Source organism: Pelodiscus sinensis, chromosome 10 (assembly GCF_049634645.1).
Source record: "Pelodiscus sinensis isolate JC-2024 chromosome 10, ASM4963464v1, whole genome shotgun sequence".
Taxonomy (NCBI): Eukaryota; Metazoa; Chordata; order Testudines; family Trionychidae; genus Pelodiscus; species Pelodiscus sinensis.
This window is the reverse complement of record NC_134720.1, coordinates 7,870,884-7,895,099: the sequence shown is the minus strand read 5'-3', so window position 1 is coordinate 7,895,099 and position 24,216 is coordinate 7,870,884. Positions and strand designations below refer to the sequence as shown.

Below are 24,216 nucleotides of genomic sequence, written 5' to 3'. Positions count from 1 at the left end.
TCCCCTCCTCCTCCTTGTGACACCACTTTAGGTACCTGAAAATTGCTATCATGTCCTCTCTCAGTCTTCTCTTTTCCAGACTAATGAAGCCAAATTCCTTCAGTCTTCCCTCATAGATCATGTTTTCTAGACCTTTAATATTTTTTGTTGCTCTTCTGTGGACCTTCTCCAATTTCTCCACATCTTTCTTGAAATGTGGTGCCCAGAACTGGACACAATACTCCAATTGAGGCTTAATCAGCACAGACAAGAGCAGAAGAATGACTTCTCATGTCGTGCTCACAACACTCCTGTTAATACATCCCAGAATCATGTTTGCTTTTCTTGCAAGTGTTACACTATCGACTCATATTTAGCTTGTCGTCCACTATGATCCTTAGTTCCCTTTCTTCAGTACTCATTCCTAAACAGTCGCTTCCCATTCTGGATGTGTGAAATGGATTGTTCCTTCCTAAGTGGAATACTTTACATTTGTTCTTATTAAACTTCATCCTGTTTACCTCAGACCATTTGTCCAGTTTGTCCAGATTATTTTGAATTATGACCCTATCTTCCAAAGCAGTTGTAACCCCTTCCAGCTTCTTATCATCTGCAAACTTAATAATTGTACTCTTTATGCCATCATCTAAATCGTTGATGAAGATTTTGAACAGAACTGGTCCCAAAACTGACCACTGCGGAACCCCTCTTGTTATGCCCATCCAGAATGATTGTGAACCATTAATAACTACTCTCTGAGAATGGGTATCCAGTCAGTTTTGCACCCACCTTATAGTAGCCCCATCTAGGTTGTATTTGCCTAGTTGATTGATAAGAAGGCCATGAGAGACTGTATCAAATGCCTTACTAAAATCTAGTTATATCACATCCTCTGCTTCTCCCATATCCACAAGACTCGTTATCCTATCAAAGAAAGCCATAAGATTGGTTTGACATGATTTGTTCTTTACAAATCCATACTGGCTGTTACCTATCACCTTATTATCTTCCAGGTCTTTGCAGATGGATTCCTTAATTATCTGCTCCATTATCTTCCCTGACATAGAAGTTAAACTGAATTGTCTGTAGCTTCCTGGGTTGTTCTTTTTCCCCTTTTTATAGATGGGCACTATATTTGCCCTTTTCCAGCCTTCTGGAATCTCTCCTGAATTCTATGACTTTTCAAAGATGCTAGCTCAGATATCTCCTCTGTGAAATGTCAAACCATCAGCCTGGACTTGGGGTACTGCTTTGCCCTGCTAACTCTACAAACTGGGCGTTCAGTGCTTTTCTAGTGACAAACAACAAACCCCCATAGGAACTGTTATCACTCAGTACAATTGCATGTGAAGCCTTGGACCCAGTTAGATTATACAAATACAGACAGCCCTCGGCTTGAAACGCGATCGGTTCCTGGGGAAGCATCGCAAGTTGGGGGCATTGGAACTCAAACCTTCATTTACGATAGGCGTTGTATGCCATTGTAAATGCGGGCCGAGGACATAAGTTGGGGGTTTTCGGCCCCTTCCACACTTACAACCGTTTTTGTAAGTGCGGGGGGTCGCAACTGGGCAGTCTCATCTCAGGGATTTCCTGTACTCCCTGAGTGACTCATGAATCACATAGATTTGCACCAGCAAGTCTCTAAAGCCAATAGCCCTGCACCCCTCAGAATATCTCATCTTGTGCTGGTCAGAAACTAGACAAGTGTAAGTTTATTATCCACTCAGCCCTTCCCTCAATGTGGACAGAACACACACTAGCCTTTGTAAAATAAGCTGTGATTTCCCAAGCACTTCAAGCAAAACACCGTGTTTTAGGTAAAATATTAAACCGCATTATTAACTCTAGCAAGAGATTTTAAGTGATAGGCACAAAAGGTAAGGTTACCAACGCTCCTGCTCTCACCAGAAGTCTCCTAGAATTACGGCTTATGTCCCAGAGGCTACCTCAGCTAAACCAGTAGATTTTGGGTGCTAACAATCCAGCGTGGCAGCAGAGTAACAGCAACAAAGCTCCACTTTTATGTAAAAAATCATGATTAAATAGAATCTTCGTGACTAGTGATTTAAATTATGATTTAAATCAATTTGACTTAAATCAAATCCACCCTGAATATTTTTAAAGCAAATGTTTAAATGAGGTCCTGTAAACTGACATAGTACATTCAGAAACTAACAGCATATATCTGCTAAATGGCTTCATTGCCACTTGAATGGCTCTCTCAGATTCAGTTCTGTTAATAGGTCTGGCAGGCCTTTTCACTTTTATGTTAATTAGACTTCTCTGGATGGAGACTCACCAGGCTGCAATAGCCACAGAACCGAGTTAGGAAGAGGCAGGTGGGTGGACATTAAGAACCAGTGCTGCCCCAAATGTTTGCGTGTCCTACATAGCTGCATATTCTGTATTTGGATAAGGACAGCCCTGGTCAGAGACAATTACCAAAGAAAATAAAAGGTAGTGCACAGTCTAAATCTTAAACCATATTACACTAGCAGTTTTTCTCACCTCACTGGCTGCTGAAGGTAGGTTACATTTCTTAATATAAAGAGTTCCCCTTTAAGTTTGGCACCAATCCCCACAGTTCAAGTCTTTGTCTTCCCAGCATTCTTGCTTCCAGAGTAAGTGGGGGAAGAGAAAGGCCAAAGCATGTCATCACTGTCCTCTATTTTATATCCTCAGTCCATGTGCCTGGAAAACAAGTCCTGGCGGACTTTGCTGAGTCACAAGGTTGAGCAATCCCACATTGTGTGATGCTTGGGCAGCCATCTTAGCTGTGGTGTACACTAGAGAGTTATTTCAAAATAACCCCCTGATTTTGAAATAATAAGCCAAGCGTCCATACTACCAAGCCCATTATTTCAAAGTAACAGGTTGATTATATAGAAATCTGTACTCCTGCTTTCCTTGGGGAATAATGCTTATTTCAAAATAGTTTATTTCGAAATTGCATTAGCACGGACACTTTGCTGCTGCTATTTCGAAATAGCTACTCCCCAGAGTAATTTGGAATAAGTACTCCCCAGTGCTTCCGGGGGCTCTAAGTCGAGGTAGCACATCCACAATAACATAGTCTGCCTTGGGCTAATTTTGGGTCTCCCTCTTAGTGGGCATTCTATTTCAATTTTTGTTATTTCAGGAGTTATTTCAAATTTCGTTATTTTGAAATAATTTCTTAGTGTATACATGCCCTTACAATGTTCAAATCCCTTGCTTAAAACTCCCCTGCTTATTAATGGTCACTTAACACCCTCCTGGGAGTAGATCACTACCTAGCAGTACAGAGTCGCAAATTTACAACATATTTCAGCAACATCTCATAACTTCATAAACATTAATGATATACATATTTGGACAGAACAATGGGTATCAGCAAAACATGAACTTTCATGTAGTATCTTACATGGCATACTTTGTATTAAATACATCATAGTTATATGACAGGTGAATAGCGAGGGTTCAGAATGCTGCTTTGAGGTACAGCATGCCACCTGGGAAGGTTTGTCCAGGACTAGCTGTGGTTTAGAAACAGTAGTGAAACATAAAATGCAGCACAGGATTGATCTGCAGGCCTGCCATTAAATCTGAAACTGGGCGCATTTCCTGTGGTTTGGGGTTCCACTGACAACATACCACACAGCTGTTTATCCTGCAGTAGAAGAGACTCACAAACTGAAGTTTCAGTTTTATCAATATCCCTTCCCCACATTTACATGATACTCCCTCTTGAAATGTCAAATCCTCACATATTTTATCACAAACTACAAACACCTCCATTTTATAGCTTTTTACATACACCATCTTTTATTCACATGAAGGAGCAGCAGCTGTGGTCCCTATACCATTATATGACAAGCTAGCTGGGTGGGCCTTGTATTTGCTAACAGGAAGAAAAATGAGACCCTTTAAAAGCATGGCCCTCTTGTTTTAAACCAGTCCTCAATGTGAAGGTGAGTCTTTAAAGAATCTCTACACTATGCGAGTCACAAACAGGCTCTCTCTTCAACATCCAGCTCCATCCTGCTTTAATTTATTTAAATAAATAAATAAATACGTTGTCCTGGATACTTGTAGGGCTGCCAGCCCTTCAGGATCTTGGAGGGCCCAGGAATTAAAGATTAATCTTTAATTAAAGATTGTCATGTGATGAAACCTCCAGGCATACATCCAACCAAAATTGGCAAGCCTAGATACTGGTGTAGTGATGGCTGCCATGGCATCTATTTGGATTTAAAAGCAGCTGTTTCTCTCCCTGTTGCTGAAGCACGGCCACTCACGTGTGAATAGTTCTTCCAAATAAATGACACTCTATAAGTGGACAAGAGAAGTTTAGGCCATGCTGGAAAAATAAAGGACTGTTGTCCTCAGGAAAGGTTTGATTGTGCATTCCTTGTGCAACTCACACTCTCAGAAGTCTGGTTCTGGCCCAAAGGGTATAATTACAGAAAGACCGCTCCAACAAGGAGAGTAAGTATAGCTTTGCCATCTATTTTATGGCTCAATAGACAATGATCCCCAGAACAGGGATTGCCATTTTGGTTGGATGTATTCCTGGAGGTTTCATCACATGACAATTTTAAATTAAAGATCAATCTTTAATTCCTGGGCCCTCCAAGATCCTGAAGGGCTGGCAGCCCTACAAATATCCAGGACAACTTTATGTATTTATTTATTTATTTATTTAAATAAATTAAAGCAGGATGGAGCCGGATGTTGAAGGGAGAGCCTATTTGTGACTCGTATAGTGTAGAGATTCTTTAAAGACTTGCCTTCGCATTGAGGACTGGTTTAAAACAAAAGAGGGCCATGCTTTTAAAGGGTCTCATTTTTCTTCCTGTTTGCAAGTACAAGGCCCACCCAATTAGCTTGTCATGTAATGATATAGGGACATCAGCTGCTGCTCCTTCACTTTTAACGACCAAGGATTCTAAGGGTACGTCTACACCAGGGCTAAAGTTAGAATCATAGAGTCATAGAATAATAGGACTGGAAGGGACCTCGAGAGGTCATCAAGTCCAGCCCCCCGCCCTCAAGGCAGGACCAAGCTCCGTCTACACCATCCCTGACAGATGTCTATCTAACCTGTTCTTAAATATCTCCAGAGAGGGAGATTCCACCACCTCCCTTGGCAATTTATTCCAATATTTGACCACCCTGACAGTTAGGAATTTTTTTCCTAATGTCCAATCTAAACCTCCCCTGCTGCACTTTAAGCCCATTACTCCTTGTTCTGTCCTCAGAAACCAAGAGGAACAAATTTTCTCCTTCCTCCTTGTGACACCCTTTTAGATATTTGAAAACCGCTATCATGTCCCCCCTTAATCTTCTTTTTTCCAAACTAAACAAGCCCAGTTCATGAAGCCTGGCTTCATAGGTCATGTTCTCTAAACCTTTAATCATTCTTGTCACTCTTCTCTGTAGCCTTTCCAATTTCTCCACATCTTTCTTGAAATGTGGCGCCCAGAACTGGACACAGTACTCCAGCTGAGGCCTAACTAGTGCAGAGTAGAGCGGCAGAATGACTTCACGAGTTTTGCTTACAACACACCTGTTGATACAACCTAGAATCATATTTGCTTTTTTTGCAACAGCATCACACTGTTAACTCATATTCAACTTGTGGTCCACTATGACCCCTAGATCCCTTTCCGCCATGCTCTTTCCTAGACAGTCGCTTCCCATCTTGTATGTATGGAACTGATTGTTCCTTCCTAAGTGGAGCACTTTGCATTTCTCTTTATTAAACCTCATCCTGTTTACCTCTGACCATTTCTCTAACTTGCTAAGGTCATTTTGAATTATGTCCCTATCCTCCAAAGAAGTTGCAATCCCACCCAGTTGAATTAAGCTATGCAACTTCAGCTACATCAATTGTGTAGCTGTAGTAGAAATAGCTCAACTCAGCTTTGGGAGCTGTCTACAGAGCAGGAAGTCGAAGGAATGAAGGTTACCGTGAGTCAGAGTAAGAAGTCCTCCAGCTAGACATTATTTTGATATAAAAGCTTGTAGTGTAGATGTGCAGTGAAAGGAGTATAGGAAAGAACCTCCTGTTCCCAGGAGAAGGGACAGACCACTTTAGGGTAAGTCTACACTGCAGGGTTTAACTCGAAATAAGCTATGCAAATTGAGCTACATCAATTGCGTAGCTTATTTCATAATAGGGAGCATCTACACAGCACTTATTGGCTGTGTCTACACTGGCCGCCTATTACGAAATAGGCATGCTAATGTAGCACTTGGGAAAAGGCAAATCTGCGGGGGATTTAAATATCCCCCACGGCATTTGCATTTTCATGGCCGCCGCTTTTTTCCGGCTTGGAGATAAGCCGGAGAAAGCGTCCAGACTGGCACGATCATCCGGAATAAAGCCCTATTCCAGAGGATCTCTTATTCCTACTTGTAAGAATAGGAATAAGAGATCCTACTTGTAAGCCAAGACTTAAAAACCTCTAGGGATGGAGATTCCACCACCTCTCTAGGTAACCCATTCCAGTGCTTCACCACCCTCCTAGTGAAAGTGTTTCCTAATATCCAACCTAGACCTCCCCCAGTGTAACTTGAGATCATTGCTCCTTGTTCTGCCATCCATCACTACTGTGAACAGCCTTTCTCCATCCTCTTTGGAACCTCCCTTCAGGAAGTTGAAGGCTGCTATCAAATCCCCCCTCACTCTTCTCTTCTGCAGACTAAACAAACCCAAATCCCTCAGTCTCTCTTCATAGGTCATGTGCTCCAGCCCCCTAATCATTTTGGTCACCCTCCCGCTGGACCCTCTCCAATGTGTCTACATCCTTTCTATAGTTGTGGGCCCAGAACTGGACACAATACTCCAGATGTGGCCTCACCAGAGCTGAATAAAGGGGAATAATCACTTCTCTGGATCTGCTGGCAATGCTCCTCATAATGCACCCTAATATGCCATTAGCCTTCTTGGCTACAAGGGCACACTGTTGACTCATATCCAGCTTCTCATCCACTGTAATCCCCAGGTCCTTTTCTGCTGAACTGCTACTTAGCCATTCAGGCCCCAGCCTGTAACAATACTTGGGCTTCTTCAGTCCCAAGTGCAGAATTCTGCACTTGTTCTTCTTGAACCTCATCAGATTTCTTTTGGCCCAATCCTCTAATCTGTCCTGGTCACTCTGGACCCTATCCTGGCCATCCAGATGTTGAACAAATAATGCTGTTATGCTTCTTTAAATGTGAAAACAATAAATTATATTTCTATCGCAACTCTTCTCCCCACTCAAAGTGCTCTAGGTGCCATACAACTGAATAAAACAAATACTGTACTTGAACTACAAACATAAACAAACAGATGGTAGGGCCCACCATGGTAATTTATACTTTTTTTTTTAAAGTTGTGCAATTTTCAAAAAGGAGGAGAGGCCCCAAATGAGGTGCAATTTGGGACAGAGCGAGTTAGGGCCATCCCAGCAAAAGTGCAATTGCCTAACAGCTTCAGACAATGGCCACAGCCCTAACCAGGGAAATGGAACCAACACTCCTTCAATATAAGGCTCAAAGAGAAGGTCATGAAATGAACAGTGACTTCAGATTAGAAAGAGTAAACTACGAAAGGCCACCAAGATGAATCAGACAAGCCAGTTTACTAGTAGTTTGTATAAAACTAGGTCCACAAGTTTCAGGTGTTATTTTAAGAACAATCTTCCCAGGTACCTACAAAAATCTCATCAGTTTCCTGGTTTAAATGAAGACTTCCTATTTTCAGCTTGTGGTTGTTGGACAAACTTACTGAAAACACAGGCAAGGAATCCATCAGTCCTGCACTGACATCAGATTAACAGGTTCATTAGAGGACAATTAGTGAGTTCACGAGGAAAGAAGGCTGCTGCCAAAGCAAGTTCTGAAGGCCAAAGAGTGTCAGAACTCTTTTTGGAAGCCATTACTAGAAAGTAAAAACAGATAGGATTAAGGAATATACCACTGTAGTAGTCTAGGGTGACATAACAGGGTCGCATTTGCTTAAATTACTGGTGATCTATTAAACCATTAATAACCAGCCTGCTTTAAAGAGATCAACGCAAAAACAAGTGCCTGGATGACTTCAGATACCTTAAAAATGACTCTGATTATTTTGTTCTATTAGCCTGTGGTCATGTAAAACACAGCACTTGCCTCTCAGCTCTGCATTACTGCCTGATGATGCTAGTACTTAGGCAAATCATGACAAATCACCAACAACCCATCTCTTAAGCTGCAGTGAGTCTTTCCTTGTGGACCAAAGGATTCTGGTACTATTAAGCACTTCTAGAAAGGCAGACTCTGACCATGAGGAGCTGCCTGGTAGAAAAGATAAGGTTTATAGCAGTTACAAATAAAGGGTGTTGGCAAGGGGATCTGAGTGTCACAGTTCTACCTATCTTTCCTCCTCTGGTGCTCAGCAAGGGTGCTCCAGTCAGTGGGGAGAGAGATGTGCATCTCCAGAACAGGTCCCAGCATTTGCTATATTATTCCCAGCAAGAAGCTCACTGCCTGAGCAGAGCTACTTGGTTTCTTTTCAGAGATTGATAATTAACTGCCTCAGTTAAGCTGCCACACAGCTCTTTCTATGCCAGGGCTAAAGCGTCACTCAGAAAACATATCTAAAACACCAGAAGAATCTGTATGCAGGCTAATAAACTTAGCAGAGATCACCCAACTCTGACAAGGTCTGTGGCAGGTGATTAGCCTTTCAGGCCTGCAGAGGGTCTTGTCGGTGGTCACAAGTTCATAACAACCTCAGCTCAGAACTAGCACAGTCATGAAACATTTAGTCCAGCTTTTATACAGTTCAGGGGTCTCTGATCTGGAGTTTCCAGGAGTACATAATCAGCAGATGATATGTTTTTCTTCTTGGGCTGTAGCTTTAGAAAACCAGACCAGTCAGTTTAACCTCTGTGCCAGGAAAGATAATGGAGCAAGTAAGGAATTCATCTGCAAACACCTAGAAGATAATAAGGTGATAGGTAACAGCCAGCACGGATTTGTAAAGAATAAATCATGTCAAACCAGTCTGATAGCTTTCTTTGATAGGATAACGAGTCTTGTGGATAAGGGAGAAGCAGTGGACGTGGTATACCTAGACTTTAGTAAGGCATTTGATACGGTCTCGCATGATATTCTTATCAATAAACTTGGCAAATACAACTTAGATGGAGCTCCTATAAGGTGGGTGCATAACTGGCTGGATACCCATTCTCAGAGAGTAGTTATTAACGGTTCACAATCATGCTGGAAGGGCATAACAAGTCGGGTTCCACGGGGTCTGTTTTAGGTCTGGTTCTGTTCAATATCTTCATCAACGATTTAGATAGTGGCATAGAGAGTATGCTTATTAAGTTTGCAGATGATACGAAGCTGGGAGGGGTTGCAGTTGCTTTGGAGGATGAGGTCATAATTCAAATGATCTGGACAAACTTGAGAAATGGTCTGAGGTAAATAGGATGAAATTTAATAAGGACAAATGCAAAGTACTCCACTTAGGAAGGAACAATCAGTTTCACACATTCAGAATGGAAAGCAACTTTCTAGGAAGAAGTATTGCAAAAAAGAATCTAAGGGTCGTAGTGGACCACAAGCTAAATATGAGTCAACAGTGTGACACTGTTGCAAAAAAAGCAAACATGATTCTGGGATGCATTAACAGGAGTGTTGTGAGCAAGACACGAGAAGTCATTCCTATGCTCTACTCTGTGCTGATTAGGCCTCAATTGGAGTATTGTGTCCAGTTCTGGGCACTACATTTCAAGAAAGATGTGGAGAAATTGGAGAAAGTCCAGAGAAGAGCAACAAAGGTGATTAAAGGTCTAGAGAACATATCCTATGAAGAAAGACTGAAATAATTGGGTTTGTTTAGTTTGGAAAGGAGAAGACTGAGAGGGTACATGGCAGCGGTTTTCAGGTATCTAAAAGGGAGAAAAATTGTTCTCCTTAGCCTCTGAGGATAGGACAAGAAGCAATGGGCTTAAACTGCAGCAAGGGAGTTGGACATTAGGGAAAACTTCCTAATTGTCAGGGTGATTAAACGCTAGAATAAGTTGCCTTGGGAGGTTGTGGAATCTCCATCTCTGGAGATATTTAAGAGCAGGTTAGATTGACATCTATCAGGGATGGTCTAGATTGTACTGGGTCCTGTCATGAAGGCAGGGAACTGGACTCGACGGACCTCTCGAGGTCCCTTCCAGTTCTAGTGTTCTATGATTCTATAATGGCACAGATGGCGATAAGAAGGAAGACAGCCATCAACATTTGCACCATTCAACACAGTGGAGGCTGCTAGGGCATTCCCTATGTCATCCATAATGGTTGGGGAGCTAGTTGCATCGCAGTTCTCCACTGACATAGTTAGGGCATGGTTTCATTTTGCAGCGTTAATGGGACCTGAACCCAAAGTTTGTATTCACCTTTGCGCATCCTAGTAATTTAACTATATCTTGCAATGTTTAGTAGTTTTCTTAAAGTGTCTTGGGTACTTACCTGAGAACCTCAGTTTCCATTTAAAAAACAGTCAAGTTTCTAACCCTAATGGTATAAAGAAAAGCTTGGAAATGGGAACCTTAAAGGGTTCAGACACTAGAAGGCAAATACAAATAATCTAATATTGTGGTTAAAATATGATTTATTTAGATCAATCTTATGATTTTTTGGGGACTGACTCATGATTTTTGAACCCATGGATCTGGCAGACACAGATGGAGCATAAGAAGAGAGGAATTCACAGTCACTAGAAGTAGCAATAGCAACTCCACAGCTGCATTCCGCTCTGGGATCATGAAGGAGCAAATAAAGATTGAGCAAATTCTGCAAGAAATGACAGACAATGAATGCAGTAGAGAGGGGAGAAAAGGAGGAAGATTTCTGGCTTCCTTGCTTTCCACCCTTGCAGCCTGCACCAGGGCCACCCAAAGTCCAGTTCTATCTCAGCATAATTGTTCATTCCCTCCAATTGTAAAGTCAGGCTCCTTTAATATTGTGGCTTTAATTAGAAAGAGTTTGGAAGGAGAGAGAAAGATAACTAATGAATTTCAGAAACCTAGAGATGGCCTAAAGCACCAATCCTGTAAATAATAGTGTCACAGATTCAAGGTGTGCTCTTATACCACTTATAAAAATTAGAAATAAGTATCATATCCCACTGAAATGGAGGATTTCCTGGTTCCCTGCAGATATAAAGTTCCAAAGCCAATGACAGGATTAGGCCACCCAACTCCCATTACTTTCAACAGGGTTCTGTGGCTAAATTCTCTAGCTAGCTTTCAGAATTTCTCACCTACACTATAAAGTTTTGTGGGAAAATGGCAGTTTTTCCAAAAAATCTTCAATTACGTCCACACTACAATCGCATTCTTTTGAAATAAAATTAAAAGAACAAATGGGATTTTCTGGCATTGGTAATCCTCTTTCTACGAAGCAGAAGCCTTTTTCCAAAAGAGCTCTTTTGGAAAAAGGCATGTGTGGACTGGGAAGAAGGAGTTCTTTCAAAGAAGAGGAAAGAGGAAAAAGCACAGGTGCCCTGGTGGCCACTTTGTCCATAGTAATCACAGTTTAAATGCGAGATAGCATCCATTCAGTGTGTAAGCTACCTTTCGAAAAAGCAGATCGCTTTTTTGATGCACTTTGGCAGTGTGGAAGCTCTTTTGGAAGATGTTTTTTTGGAAGATCTCTTCTGGAAATGTTTCTTCCGAAAGAAGCCTGAAGACTAGATGTAGCCTCTGTTCCTAGTCCTTGAATGGACTGTAAACCCAAGTCCAAGACCTAAAATTACCTGTTTTGTATCTCAGAGCAGTGTAGTTTTTTGTGTGTGGCAGGATCTATTCCACATTGGAGAGGAAACATCTCTTTGGAGTTTGCTTGAAGCTTCTCAGAGGTTTGGAATTATAGTTGTAATTCTGGGTAGAGATGGATTGGTGGATGAAGAGCAGGTCAGGCAATCAAATCAATGTAGTTGTTTCGATTAAAAACAGAATGTTTAAAAGCCAATTTGCAATATCAGCCATCTTACAAAGTATGTTTCTCAACATATTACCGTTACTAGTCTTCATCTCTTTGTTCATGAAGGCCTCCAAAGAGAAATCCCATTCTTAAAGTTCTTGCAGTAAGGGATTCTAATGTCTAAGGCTATGTCTGCACTTGATCAACAGCCTTCTACCCCCACGCATGACAAAGTTTTGCCACAGCAAGTGAAAGTGTGAATCCACTCCTGCTAACAAAACAAAACCCCGTCATTGGGGGTGGAAGTATTTTGTCAACAAAAGTGCTGACAGACAGCATGGATTCATGCTGACTTTTAGTGACAGGGCCGTGTCAACACAGCCTTGTCACTACAAACTATGTAGTGTAGACATACCCTAAGCATACTCAAGTCTCTTTAGAGCTAGATAAAAACTGGTGTGGGGTGGGGGGAGGAGAATAAAAAAATTGAACATTTTCATTTTTCATAGTTCAAAACTTAGCTTTTTAAAAAATATTCCAAAAACATTTCCCATTTTAATTAGAGTATTAGACTCACAGAATCATAAAATTGGAAGAGACCTCAGGAGGTCATTGAGTCCAACCCTCTGCTAAAGGCAGGACCAATCCCAACTAAATCAGCCCAGCCAGGGCTTTGTCAAGCTGGGACTTAAAAACCTCTAGAGATGAAAATTCCATCACCTCCCTAGGGAACCCATTCCAGTGCTTCACCACCCTCCTAGTGAATTCTCCCTCTTTCTGTCCTTTCTGGAATCAATACAGTACATTATGTCAAGGACTGGGCCTTTCTTTCTTTCTTTCTTTCTTTCTTTCTTTCTTTCTTTCTTTCTTTCTTTCTTTCTTTCTTTCTTTCTTTCTTTCTTTCTTTCTTTCTTTCTTTCTTTCTTTCTTTCTTTCTTTCTTTCTTTCTTTTCAACTTTGGAAAAGTTGGATAAAAGTACAAGAGAAGAACCCAGAGGGGATCTTTGTAGCAATGAATCTTTGAACTCCATTCTTCCTCAATTCCTCAGTGCCCATGGGGCACAATTCACTGCCATGGCACCTCCTGCTGGTTGTTCCAGGAATTAGCTCAGTTTTCAGCAGGGTGCCTCCTGGCAGATATCTTGCTCATCATCGCTCTGTGCTCTTCTCACGATCTTGCTCTGGACCCACATTACTCCCAGACCATGGAGTCCTCTTCAGGACACTGCTCTCCAGCAGTGCCCACCACAGTGGTCTCTCACCCCCTTCCAGAGGTATCAGCAGTTCTCAACTTCCCCTGCCACTATGGCCAACTGCATCCCCAAAGCCTAGCCCCTCTGCCTCAGGGCACGCCACAGTCTGTATAGGCCACTGTTCCTGGTAGCAAGGTGTGGTATGAGTGATAAGGGGGGACCCAGGCCCACCCACTACTCTAGGTCCTGGACCAGAGACCCTTGGGCAGAAGCCTCATCCTGTCCCCTTCTCTCCCTTCTACTGCCTCCTGTTTCCTGGGCCACTTCCCCTGTGATTCCTGCACCTCCCTGGCCCTTGTGTCAAGGCCAGCAGCCTGGAAGGTATCAGGCTGAAGCCTCTCTCTCTAGCCCCCCTGATCCTGTCCAGCACTGCTCTCTCACCAAAGTGTTTCTCAGGAAACCAGTCCCACACCCTCCAACATCAGGACCCGACTGCCTCGCTTTGCTGGGAAGCTCCTTATATACAGGGCTTGGCCCAGCAAGCTGCCCTCTGATTGGCTTCTTAAAAGCCTCTTCTGATTGGCCAAGGCTCTGCACAGGCTCCCTCCAGCCTGCTTCAACCCCTTCCAGCTAGTGTGGGGCAGCCACCCCACTACACTCAGGTTGCTTTTATCCTGCCCTAAACCTCTTCTGCCCTGTGCAGCTCACAATTGCATACAATTCAGGAGTCCACCCTATACTCGGATGGCCCTCTTGTGGAGGGAGAGTGAAACTACACCCATGTTGTTGTCAGGTGCTACAGAGACAGGAAGAGAATTTGTCTCTTGGTATCAAAATAAAATAATTCTCAATGAGGCTTCACAGTTATGAGAGGAACTTCGTGAACTTCTGGTGTATTTACTGAGTTGTGTGTAGGGGCGGTTTCACAAGGTTATTGTGGTGTGGGAGGGGTTATAATACTGCTACTTTTACTGCTGCGCTGCTGCTGGCAGTAGCTGTGCCTGCTGAACAAGGTCCTCAGTCAGCAGCCGCCACTCTCCAGCCGCCCAGCTCTGGAGTCAGCAGCGCAGATGCAAGGTTGGCATGATATGTATGGAATTACCAGCCTTACTTCTACACTGCGGTGGCTGGAACACTGACTTCAGAGCGGGGCACATGACCAACAGCCACCACCCTCCAGCTGCCCAGCTCCAAAGAAAGTTGAGAAGTAAACATGGCAATCCTGTGCCCCCCTAAAATGACCTGGTGACCCCCTGCAATTCCTTTTGGGTTAGGACTCCTAATTTGAGGAACACAGGTCTCCCATGTGAAATCTGCACAGTGTAGAGAAATAGCAGACAAAAGACCAGATTTCACAGAGTGAGAACAGATTTTGCGGTCCGTGACGTGTGTTTTATGGTGGTAAATTTGGTAGCACCCTAACAACAAAGTAAACATGTTATAGATGGCAGCTCAGGCATCAGCATTTAAAATGATAAAGTGTCTAATTGTGAGAATTTATGCCTGATAACAGACATTTCTCACATTCAGTACTCACTGCCAGTGGATGGACCTGGAATCCATAAAGGACACCTTTCATTTTGGATAAGCAAATTGGGATAAATAAAAGGCCAGTGTCAGGATGCGAGAGAGGCCTTCCCCATCATTTGTAATCTTCTCACATTTAGAAGCATCTTAAGTCTTTTCTAAACATGTTGATATTGCCCGAAATTCACAGAAACCTCCACCCTCCCAGCCTTTGTTTGTGTTAACAGGATGAGAAAGTGCAAGGCTTCCTGTTATGTGTGTGACAGCTGTAGATAAGCGGAGAGCCCTGGACAGGAAATCCGCTTAACTTCGGCAGTGTAACTCATCTGAAGCTTAGGAACTCTTTTAGAGAGAAGCCCCAACGGAATGACACGGTCTGGTTCCAACATGGGGGACACAGTGGAGAAAAGTTCTGAAGACCCTCTGGTCTCTTTGGACAATGAGTACTCCAGGAAGATGGGGGACCTAGTGGAAATCTCAAGTGGGGACAAGGTTAAGTTTGATGACACTGGGCTTTCTATGGTGCTTCAGAATGGCCTGGAGAACCTGAGGCTGGAAAACTCTCTCACGGATGTCATCTTGTGTGTGGACCACATGGAATTCTCTTGCCACCGTGTGGTCCTGGCGGCAGCAAGCAATTATTTCAGGTAAGGCAGTTTTTAAAACCAACACCTTTTCCCCTCAGTACACGGAGGCTGGGCGTTTCTAAGGCGCCTCAGGCTGAGTGCCCAGCTCTTGCCGACTTTCAGAGGGTTTGGACCCCTGTCTCCGTTACTCTCTTTGACAGTTGGAGCCTTAAATTAGGAAAGCAACAATGTCAAACATGTCACGTCTACCCCAAACAGACAACTGGAGGGAAAACAATTGGCGATGGAAGGACAAAATCTTAGCCAAATATTCTGAGCATTGTTTACCCATCATTGTATGCATCCTTGATTCATTGCAAATTTGGGGTAGTTTTGTTTTAGTGTGACTGTGGAAGTTGTCTTTTTTCACTATTACTATGTGGTAGAATGCATAGTCTGTAAACTTGTTGAGAAGGGAAAAGGATGTGTGTCCTCTTTCCTGTCTTTCCCAAGATTACTGTAAAATCAGTTGAGAGATGGGAACTTCTTGTAAGGAAGAAATTTTACAAATTCCAAAGAATCCACCTTTAGTCCTTTTAAAACCACAGTGAACTTTAGGCTCCTGATTGGAAGGAACAAACTTGAGACTCATGGAGAAACACAGTATGAGTTATAACATTTTCCATTATCAGTTTAGACCTTCACATTTGCATAGCTGGGATTTTTTGTCAACTGTTGAGATGGCGTGGTGACTGACTACAGTGGAAACTGGAGGGAAACAAATCTGCAGGCATTAGTGATTTGAGTAGGAAGTGCCAGTTTCATGGAGGCTTAGTGAAGTTTACTCACAGAGATCACAAGAGAAGTGCTATTTTAGACATCCGAGACTAAACCTAATACAAAATAAGATTTACATGTGAAACTCATGCAGCTGAAAGCAGTGTAGTAGTGGTGCCATATGGAAAAAGGGAAACAAAATGAACAGTGGAAATCTGAATTAAAATAATGTAACTGAAAAATGGCCAACAGTCAAACCAGTATTGTGTGTTATCAGGGGATTACAGATTGGCTTCCTCCAGCCAGGGATCCCCAGTGTGACGGGAGTGGCTGTTGGCATCACACATCACTGACTGCTATCAGCCAGGCATCTGCTGTTGGCAGAGGACTCTGGGAGGATGAAATGCCCCTGGGTGTATGGTGCCCCTCTCAGCCCTTTGGGATATGGCACAAAATGGCTCAAAAAGGAGGGTGGATACTGACTGGGTTTTGTCATGTGAAGAGCAAGGATGGATTCATTGGATGTTGCATGTCTGCAGGGAGCAAATAGTTTTCTAAAATTATTTCTCTCATTTGTCATCCTGAATTGGGGGGTAGGTTTGTACAAGGCCTAACACATTTTGGATGCTAACATAATAAAACTCCAGCCATCTGAAGAAGTGGGTTGTGCCCACGAAAGCTCATGAGCCCATCTACGTGCTTTGTTAGTCTATAAAGTGCTACCAGACCATTTGTTGTTTTTTAAGTTTATAGTATAAGTAGTTCATGCTAAATTCACATTTTAAACAGGGGTTGAGCAGGGACCAGGCAGAGGTATCAACTTTCAGTCCTTCCTCTGTTATCATTGAAGATCATATATAATATAATGTTTTGATGGAGTCCTGTATCCTTAAACGTGCCTTAAATTCTCCACTCCAGCTGTGCAAAGTAAATGGTGTAAAGAGGGTACCAAACCAGAAGAGCAGCATTTTACACCTGATTTGCACCAGGTAGTGGAGAAACAATCCCACAGAAACTGGGGCCAATATTTTCAGAAGCAACTGTTAGTTATGAGAGTCGAACATTTGCCAAAATGCGGGTGCTTAAAATTACACTCATTAAGTCCAAATGTAGGAACCTAAGTGTCCTAACATTCAAAAATGCTGGGTGCACAGCAGCTCCCATTTCCTGGGTCTAAATTTGGACTTTGAAGCCTTATTTTAGACACCCAATTCTGAAAATCTGAAAGCAGGGCAGTGGTGTGGTAGTGCCCTGCATTCCCAGCCTCGAGAGCTTTGTCCAGCTGGGGGCTTGCAGGATGTTTCTGTATGGCCCACGTGGAAGGCACCATTTTGTAGAGCAGAGTTGCCTGGCCACAGTAGAGCTGCTGGAAGAGACACCAGTCCTCCATGATGTTACACCCCTCCTCCCCCCCATTTCTGCCCCCTGACTTTCAAGGAGGAGTGATGTGGAGTTGCTTAGCGCTTTTCAACCCAGGGTCTCAGCAGGTCTCACACACAGTAAACAAGTCTCCCCTCACCCCACTGAAGTGGGGGCAGGGGAAAATATTATTCCCCCCATTTAAAGGTTAGAGGATAGGTGCAGAAAGCTCCCCCGTGAGAGCGGAAAGCCACGGTAACTCCACTGAGTTACTCCAGTTTCAGGCTGATAAGGTGAGAACAGAGCTGCACCTCCCCGGCTGTTAGTGCCCTGCCTTACCACAAGACCACAATCACAGATCTAGGAGATAAAGAAGTGAGGGTACAGAACAGCTGCATCCTAGGACAACAGCCCGTTTCTCACTCACATGAAGCTCTTCCACTACCACACGTGCAGTATGTGCCCTTTAATTCTTTCCTTTTTTGTATAGAACCCCTCTCTCTCTAACGTGTGACCGGTGCTTTTGCTCTCAAATGCCTGCCTGCCTGGAATACCCGAAAATGTCATCTCAACAGCATGCAGCACCCCTGCTATAACATGACAGAGTAAAATACACAGAAGTAACAGGGGCCTAACTCCTGCTCCTGTTGAAGTTAAAAGATATTTTGCCATTGACTTCCGTGGGAACCAGGAAGGAAAGCAGGGAACAGGAAAATGCTACAGGGCAGTGAAAATGCGAATGAGGCAAGTCTTTGGAATGATTAGGTCTGCACAAGCCTTCTGCTCACAGGCTCTGTCTTCCCTGCCGTGCACAGCAGGAGACTAACATGGATTGTCTATCTTGCTTAAAACCCTAGTGTAGAGAAGGTGCAGGTCACTTTTATTGAAATCTAGCTAGGAGAGGTCAACAGCATAGGCCCCGCCTGTGGCTCACCTCATCTAAGTATTTTGTGGTAAAAACGACAGCACCTGGCCTCCGCTTCCCAGAGAGGTTGCTAATCTGTGTTTGGCAGGAAACACACACCTTTTCTGTCCGTGAAGACTTTGGTCTGCAAGACAATTATACACAGTTCTCCTAACTTTGCATCCTTATGTGGTCCTTTCTAACCTAGAAAGATTTGGCATTCCAGGTTAATAGGAGATGAATTACATTTGAGACGCTCACACATGTTTTCCTCTGGCTGTAGTCAAAAAAAGGTTCAGGTACTTCTAATCTTACTGTTGTGATTGAATCATCTTTGAAATCTGGCACCTGGCCTCTAAGAGTCCGTGTACACTACAGAGAAGATCGAAGCTGCTGCTATTAATCTTTCAGGGTTCGAATTAGTGGGTCCAGGGAAGACACACTAATTCGAACAAAGAGGCATGCACCAGTCGATGCCGGAAGGCCTGCTTCCAAGAGAAGTAAGGGAAGTCGAAGGGAAATGTTCTCCCTTCGACCTCCTGGCTACGTCTAGACTGGCATAATTTTCCGCAAATGCTTTTAACGGAAAAGTTTTCTTGCACGGTTTTGTGCAAGAAAGCCCCGATCGCCATTTTCACCTTTGGGGCTTTTTTGCACAAAACACTTTTTAGCTGTCCCTCTTGCGCAAATACATTTCTATCACTATTTTACATTAGATCGTCAATGTTCTTGCGCAAATTCAAGTGGCCAATGTAGACAGCTGGCAAGTTTTTCCGCAAAAGCAGCTGCTTTTGCGGAAAAACTTGCCAGTCTAGACGCAGCCCCTGTAGTGTGGACAGCGCCAAAAGTTGAGTTAAGGTACTTCAAGTTCAGCTACACAATTAATGTAGCTGAAGTTGTGTATCTTAATTGGACCTTATCCCATAGAGCAGACGAACCCTAAGTGACAGCTGAACTCAGTGACAAAGATCAGGATAATCAGCAGGTATTTAAAGTGCAAAACCAGAATTGAACTGGGAGTGAGAAGCCATTCACCAGCAGTACATTCATCTTATAGAAGAAAACTGCTTGAAGAGAGACTCAAAATTAAAGGGGGATTAATAAATTAAAGAAAGATGAATGTGCCAGTGAGGAAGCAAAGTGCTTTGAGATGGCGCTTAGTTAATTCTGTGGTTTAGATCCTGTACACAATACTCTGTTAGGATTAGTTTTGTCTACACTACACAGCTTTGAATGACATGACTGTGTCGCTAAAAGTGGGGCAAAATACTTCCATGCTCACAACAGTGTTTGCGTTGTCAACCAGACAGTGCTCCTGCCGGAAACAGCAGTTCACCCTGACGCTGCTGTGGCAAAAATTTTGTCTCTCAGGAGCGGGGGGTTAACATTCTGAACAACAAAAGTTTTGTCGCTCAGTTGCCAGTGTAAACATAGTCTACAAACACACCGTCATCAATAACAAGGAAATTGCCATTTAAGGCAATATTAACAGCCAAGCCAACCACAATTCAGATTCATTGCCATTTATATACCTTATACCCGAAGACACAAGCTTCTCAACTCCACAGCAAACTCCATGAGGTTCATCAGAGGGAGAAGCTGCTTCTGGAGCAGAGAAAGTAACTCTGTCCTAAAGGCATCTTCATCTGTAAAGTTCCCAGTCCCTCCTCTCTGGGACTCATAGGGTCCAGGACATAGTGGGAGACTTAGGCTACGTCTAGACTGAAGGCTTCTTTTGGAGGAAGCTTTTCCGGAAGAGATCTTCCAAAAAAACTTCTTCCGAAAGAGAGCATCCACACTGCCAAAGCTCATTGAAAAAACTATCTGCTTTTTTGACTGATAGTGTCCACACTGAATGGACGCTATCTCGCATGTAAGCTGTGATTACTATGGATGAAGTAGCCACCAGAGCACCTGTGCTATTTCCTCTTTCCTCTTCTTTCAAAAGAAGTCCCTCTTTCCAGTCCACACATGCCTTTTTTGGAAAGAGCTCTTTCAGAAAAAGGCTTCTTCCTCGTAGAAGGAGGTTTACCAAAGTCGGAAAAACACCTCTGTTCTTTCGATTTTTTTCCGAAAGAACGTGATTGCAGTGTGGACACAAGTGAAGTTTTTTTGGAAAAACGCTGTAGTGTAGACATAGCCTTAGAGTATGGCTACATTGCTTGCTTATTTTGAAATAAGCTATTCCGGAATAGTTATTCTGAAATAGCTTATTTCAAAATAGCACGTTGACACTGCAGGGAAGCCTCAAAATTAGTCCGAGGCAGGCTTCCCTAATGTAGACGTGCTATCTCGATTTAGAGCCCAGGAGGCACTCAGGGGTAGATAACTTAGCATGGCCCAGGTGAGGGACTATTTCAAAATAGCAGCAGTGGAGTGTCTACACAAGCCTTATTTCAAAATAGCTATTTCGGAATAGGCGTTATTCCTTGTAGAGTGAGGTTTATAGATTTCGGAATAAGCCGTCCGTTATTTCGAAATTATTGCGACTGGGACTTTTCAGTTAAGAAAAAAGGAGACTGAGGGGGGATATGATAGAGGTCTATAAAATCATGAGTGGTGTGGAGAGGGCTGATAAAGAAAAGTTATTTATTAATTCCCATAATAGAAGAACTAGAGGACACCAAATGAAATTAATGGGTAGCAGGTTTAAAACTAATAAAAGAAAGTTCTTCACACAGCGTGTTGTCAACCTGTGGAACTCCTTGCCAGAGGAGGCTGTGAAGGCTAGGATTATAATAGAGTTTAAAGAGAAGTGGATAAATTCATGGAGGTTAGGTTCATAAAAGGCTATTAGCCAGGGGATAAAATGGTGTCCTTGGCCTCTGTTTGTCAGAGGCTGGAGAGGGATGGCAGGAGACAAATCGCTTGATCATTGTCTTCGGTCCACCCTCTCTGGGGCACCTGGTGCTGGCCACTGTCAATAGACAGGATACTGGGCTAGATGGACCTTTGGTCTGACCCAGTACGGCCGTTCTTATGTTCTTATGTTCTTATGTTCTTATTTCAAAATAACAAAATGGCTTTGTAGACACTTGTATTATTATTTCGAAATAACGCTATTTATCTAGAAATAACAGTGCAGTGTAGACGCACCCTTAGTCAGAGTTTCCAGCCATATGGATTTAGCAGCAATTTCTGCCTCTAACAGCCTCCTGTGGTTCTCCAAGAGTACTCTCAGTGGGACAGGCCTAGGTGTCTACTGGCTTGGGAGTCACCTCCTGAGGGGTAAGAGTGTACGTCTTCAGAGCTATATCTGAGGCAGAGATTGTCAGGGAGACCGGGGTTTAGTGTAAAGATGTTAAATATCAAGTAATTTACTAGTTGAGTATTCGACTAGTCGACAGGCACTTCCGCATTCCTCCCTTGAAACACACAAGAGCTCCCGCTGAGGCTCTTGCACATTTCAAAGGAGAAATGCGGACCTCCTTGTGCAGCCCAGGGCCAGCAGGAAGTCCCGCTGACTCCGGACTGCATGCAGCATGCCAGCTTTGAAATGTACAAGAGTCCCCAGTAGGGGCTGTTGTGCATTTCAAAGCGGAAGCGCCTGGATCAGCAGGGGACTTATAGCCTTTGCTTATTGGATAGTCGACTAGTCCTTAGCATCCTTAGTTTAGCGCCTATCAAAGTTAATTCGAACTAACGTCTGTTAGTTCGAATTAACTTTGTAGTGTAGACATACCCAGAAGGACTCTGCATTGGTAGAACATGTCGATAGCAGTAGCTTCAAATCTGGTAGCTGTGTTTTTTCAGAATGCTTCATTCTTTTTGGGTAACCAGTGAACAGCTCTTGTTTCAGGGCCATGTTCTGCAATGACTTAAAAGAAAAATATGAAGAAAAAATCATAATTCAAGGAGTGGATGCGGAAACCATGCAGATGCTGTTGGACTACACTTACACCAGCCAGGTGCTGATCACAAAGCAAAATGTACAGAAAGTCTTAGAAGCCGCCAGCCTTTTCCAGGTTAGTGAAAAAGCACGTTCAGCACACATGGATTAATGCAAACAGATTGTTTCAGTTTTACTGTCAGGACAATACAACACATCACCCATGATCAAAGCGCTGCACACTTCTTTGATTTGTCAAGCCCATCAGAGATCTTTGGCTTCATGTTATTTATTTGCATGATGGTCACATATGGGAACCCAGGACCCATTGTGCTGGGCAGGAACCTGGAACAAAAAGACCGACCCCAAAGTGCCATGAACACATGCTGTCTAAAAGCTCATGGTATTGCATTCTCAGTGGGACGGCATTCTACTGATGCAGACAGACTCTGAATAGCCTGCATTCAGCCTAGATGTACATAACAGTCCCGTCAGTCTTTAAAATCAATGAATATCACAAATATCAAGCTCTGAGATTAACCCCTTACCTGTAGAATAGTATATTTACTCTGGACGGTGTGCTTGTTAGGAAAATACCTTCACACAGAAAAGGTAATTTAATTTTAATAAAAGGCAATTTGTACTTCTCTTCCATCCCTCCGCCAGACCCATGGTCTGAGTGGAATGGCCCACAAACATTTTCAACAGTCCAGTATTGTGAGCCCCCTGGCATTACAAAATCAGGGCATTTTTTTTCAAAAGTCTGGACTATTTTTATTCTTGTTCTGGGTATTTTTTGAGCCTGGCCTTACTCTGAAAACATGAGGGCTAGAAATTGTTTTATTGTTTTTTAATGAAAGTTGAAAGTTGAGGTTTGGCTTTATTCGCCTGACTACATCTGCTGGGGCATTAAGTGAAGCACAGAACCTCCTGAGACTCATGATAAGTCCTGAGAAGTGACAACACTGACTGAAGTACTAGAATGTTCCGCTGACGGTATCAGTCCAGGCAAGGATACGAAATTCTAGTACTGTTGCCAGCGATCACCCCAACCCTACTGCAGTACTGCGGGATACCAGGCCATTACTGGAGAATATGCCCGTGCTTTAGAAGGGGTTTCACAACGTGTTGAGCAACATTCTACTTTTCCTTCTCACTTTTGGTGTTATCCTGGCCCCCCAACAGCCTCTTCGCCCTCCGAGTCTGTCCCAGGCCCTACCCTTTACCTCACTGCAATAGACTGGATGATGAGTGGTTTTAGCTGCGTGCTACTGCCAGAGCCTTGGCTGCTCCTCTGGGCTGTGACCGAAAACTCCCCTTCACCCAGTCTCACTGAACATTGATTCACAGACCCCTGCCAGCGTCTCCACCCCTCCCCGCTGCCCCAACAGACATTAAAAGAGTGGGAAGCAGGTGTCCTTCTTTCTGCTCCCAATGGAACAGCTAGGAGGTGGGCAGGGAGCTGCCGGAGAAGCTGCTGCTGTGCAGAAGCAAAGAAAACAACCTTACCACTGAGGGCAGAGGTGGCTGAGGGTGGGCCCCATCCTCATTACCCTGGGTGTCCACTCAGCCTCCGGGTACCACACGAGTACCGATAGGGTCCCCAAGTAGATGGACATTGATATATTTGTTTTGTTTACACTGTGAAATCCAGAGGGCAGTCTTGGGAGCAATGGGACGGGGGCAATTCTGGTCCAAATAATTGCGACCTGTTGGATATTCATTGTTTTCTCCATTTCTTGTGTCTGATCTACTTTCACACCTCACACTTTTGCTACTTTCTGATGCACCCACGCAGTTTAATTCACAGCGCTCTCCACCCACGCCGAGCCTTTTAGGATAGAAGCACGGGCCATCTTATTGCCATCAATTTTGTGCAGCTGTGTGCATACCTACATTACTCTCACTAGGCTACGTATAAACAGAACACAGCCCGCAGACCAGGGAGTTAGGAGTTCTAGGGTCTTTCCCAGCCTTATGAGTGACTTGATGAGTAATCTTGGCCAAGTCATTCTTTGTAACTCATTTTCTCCCATCTCTAAAATGGGGATAAGGCCCACCTGATGGGAGGTAGAAAGCAGGGGCAGCAGAGAGGGTTAATCAGTGTTTGCAGGGTGCTTTGAGATCCTCGGAAGATAAGGGGAA

General features: G+C 43.5%; 1 protein-coding gene across 3 annotated transcripts in view; it reads left to right on the top strand.

Moving 5' to 3' along the window:
• Positions 1–24,216, top strand: part of KLHL6 (kelch like family member 6) — a 78,467-nt gene that overhangs the window by 23,226 nt on the left and 31,025 nt on the right. Inside the window, exons 1-2 of one of the 3 annotated variants that reach the window (XM_006125198.4) lie at positions 14,881–15,283; positions 22,030–22,207. In XM_006125198.4, coding sequence (XP_006125260.2) covers positions 15,003–15,283; positions 22,030–22,207 — 459 coding nt within the window. In that variant the 5' untranslated portion in view covers positions 14,881–15,002. Of the gene's footprint in view, positions 1–14,880; positions 15,284–22,029; positions 22,208–24,216 lie in introns of those variants that run through there. The other 2 variants (XM_006125199.4, XM_075937469.1) reach the window with 2 other exon arrangements.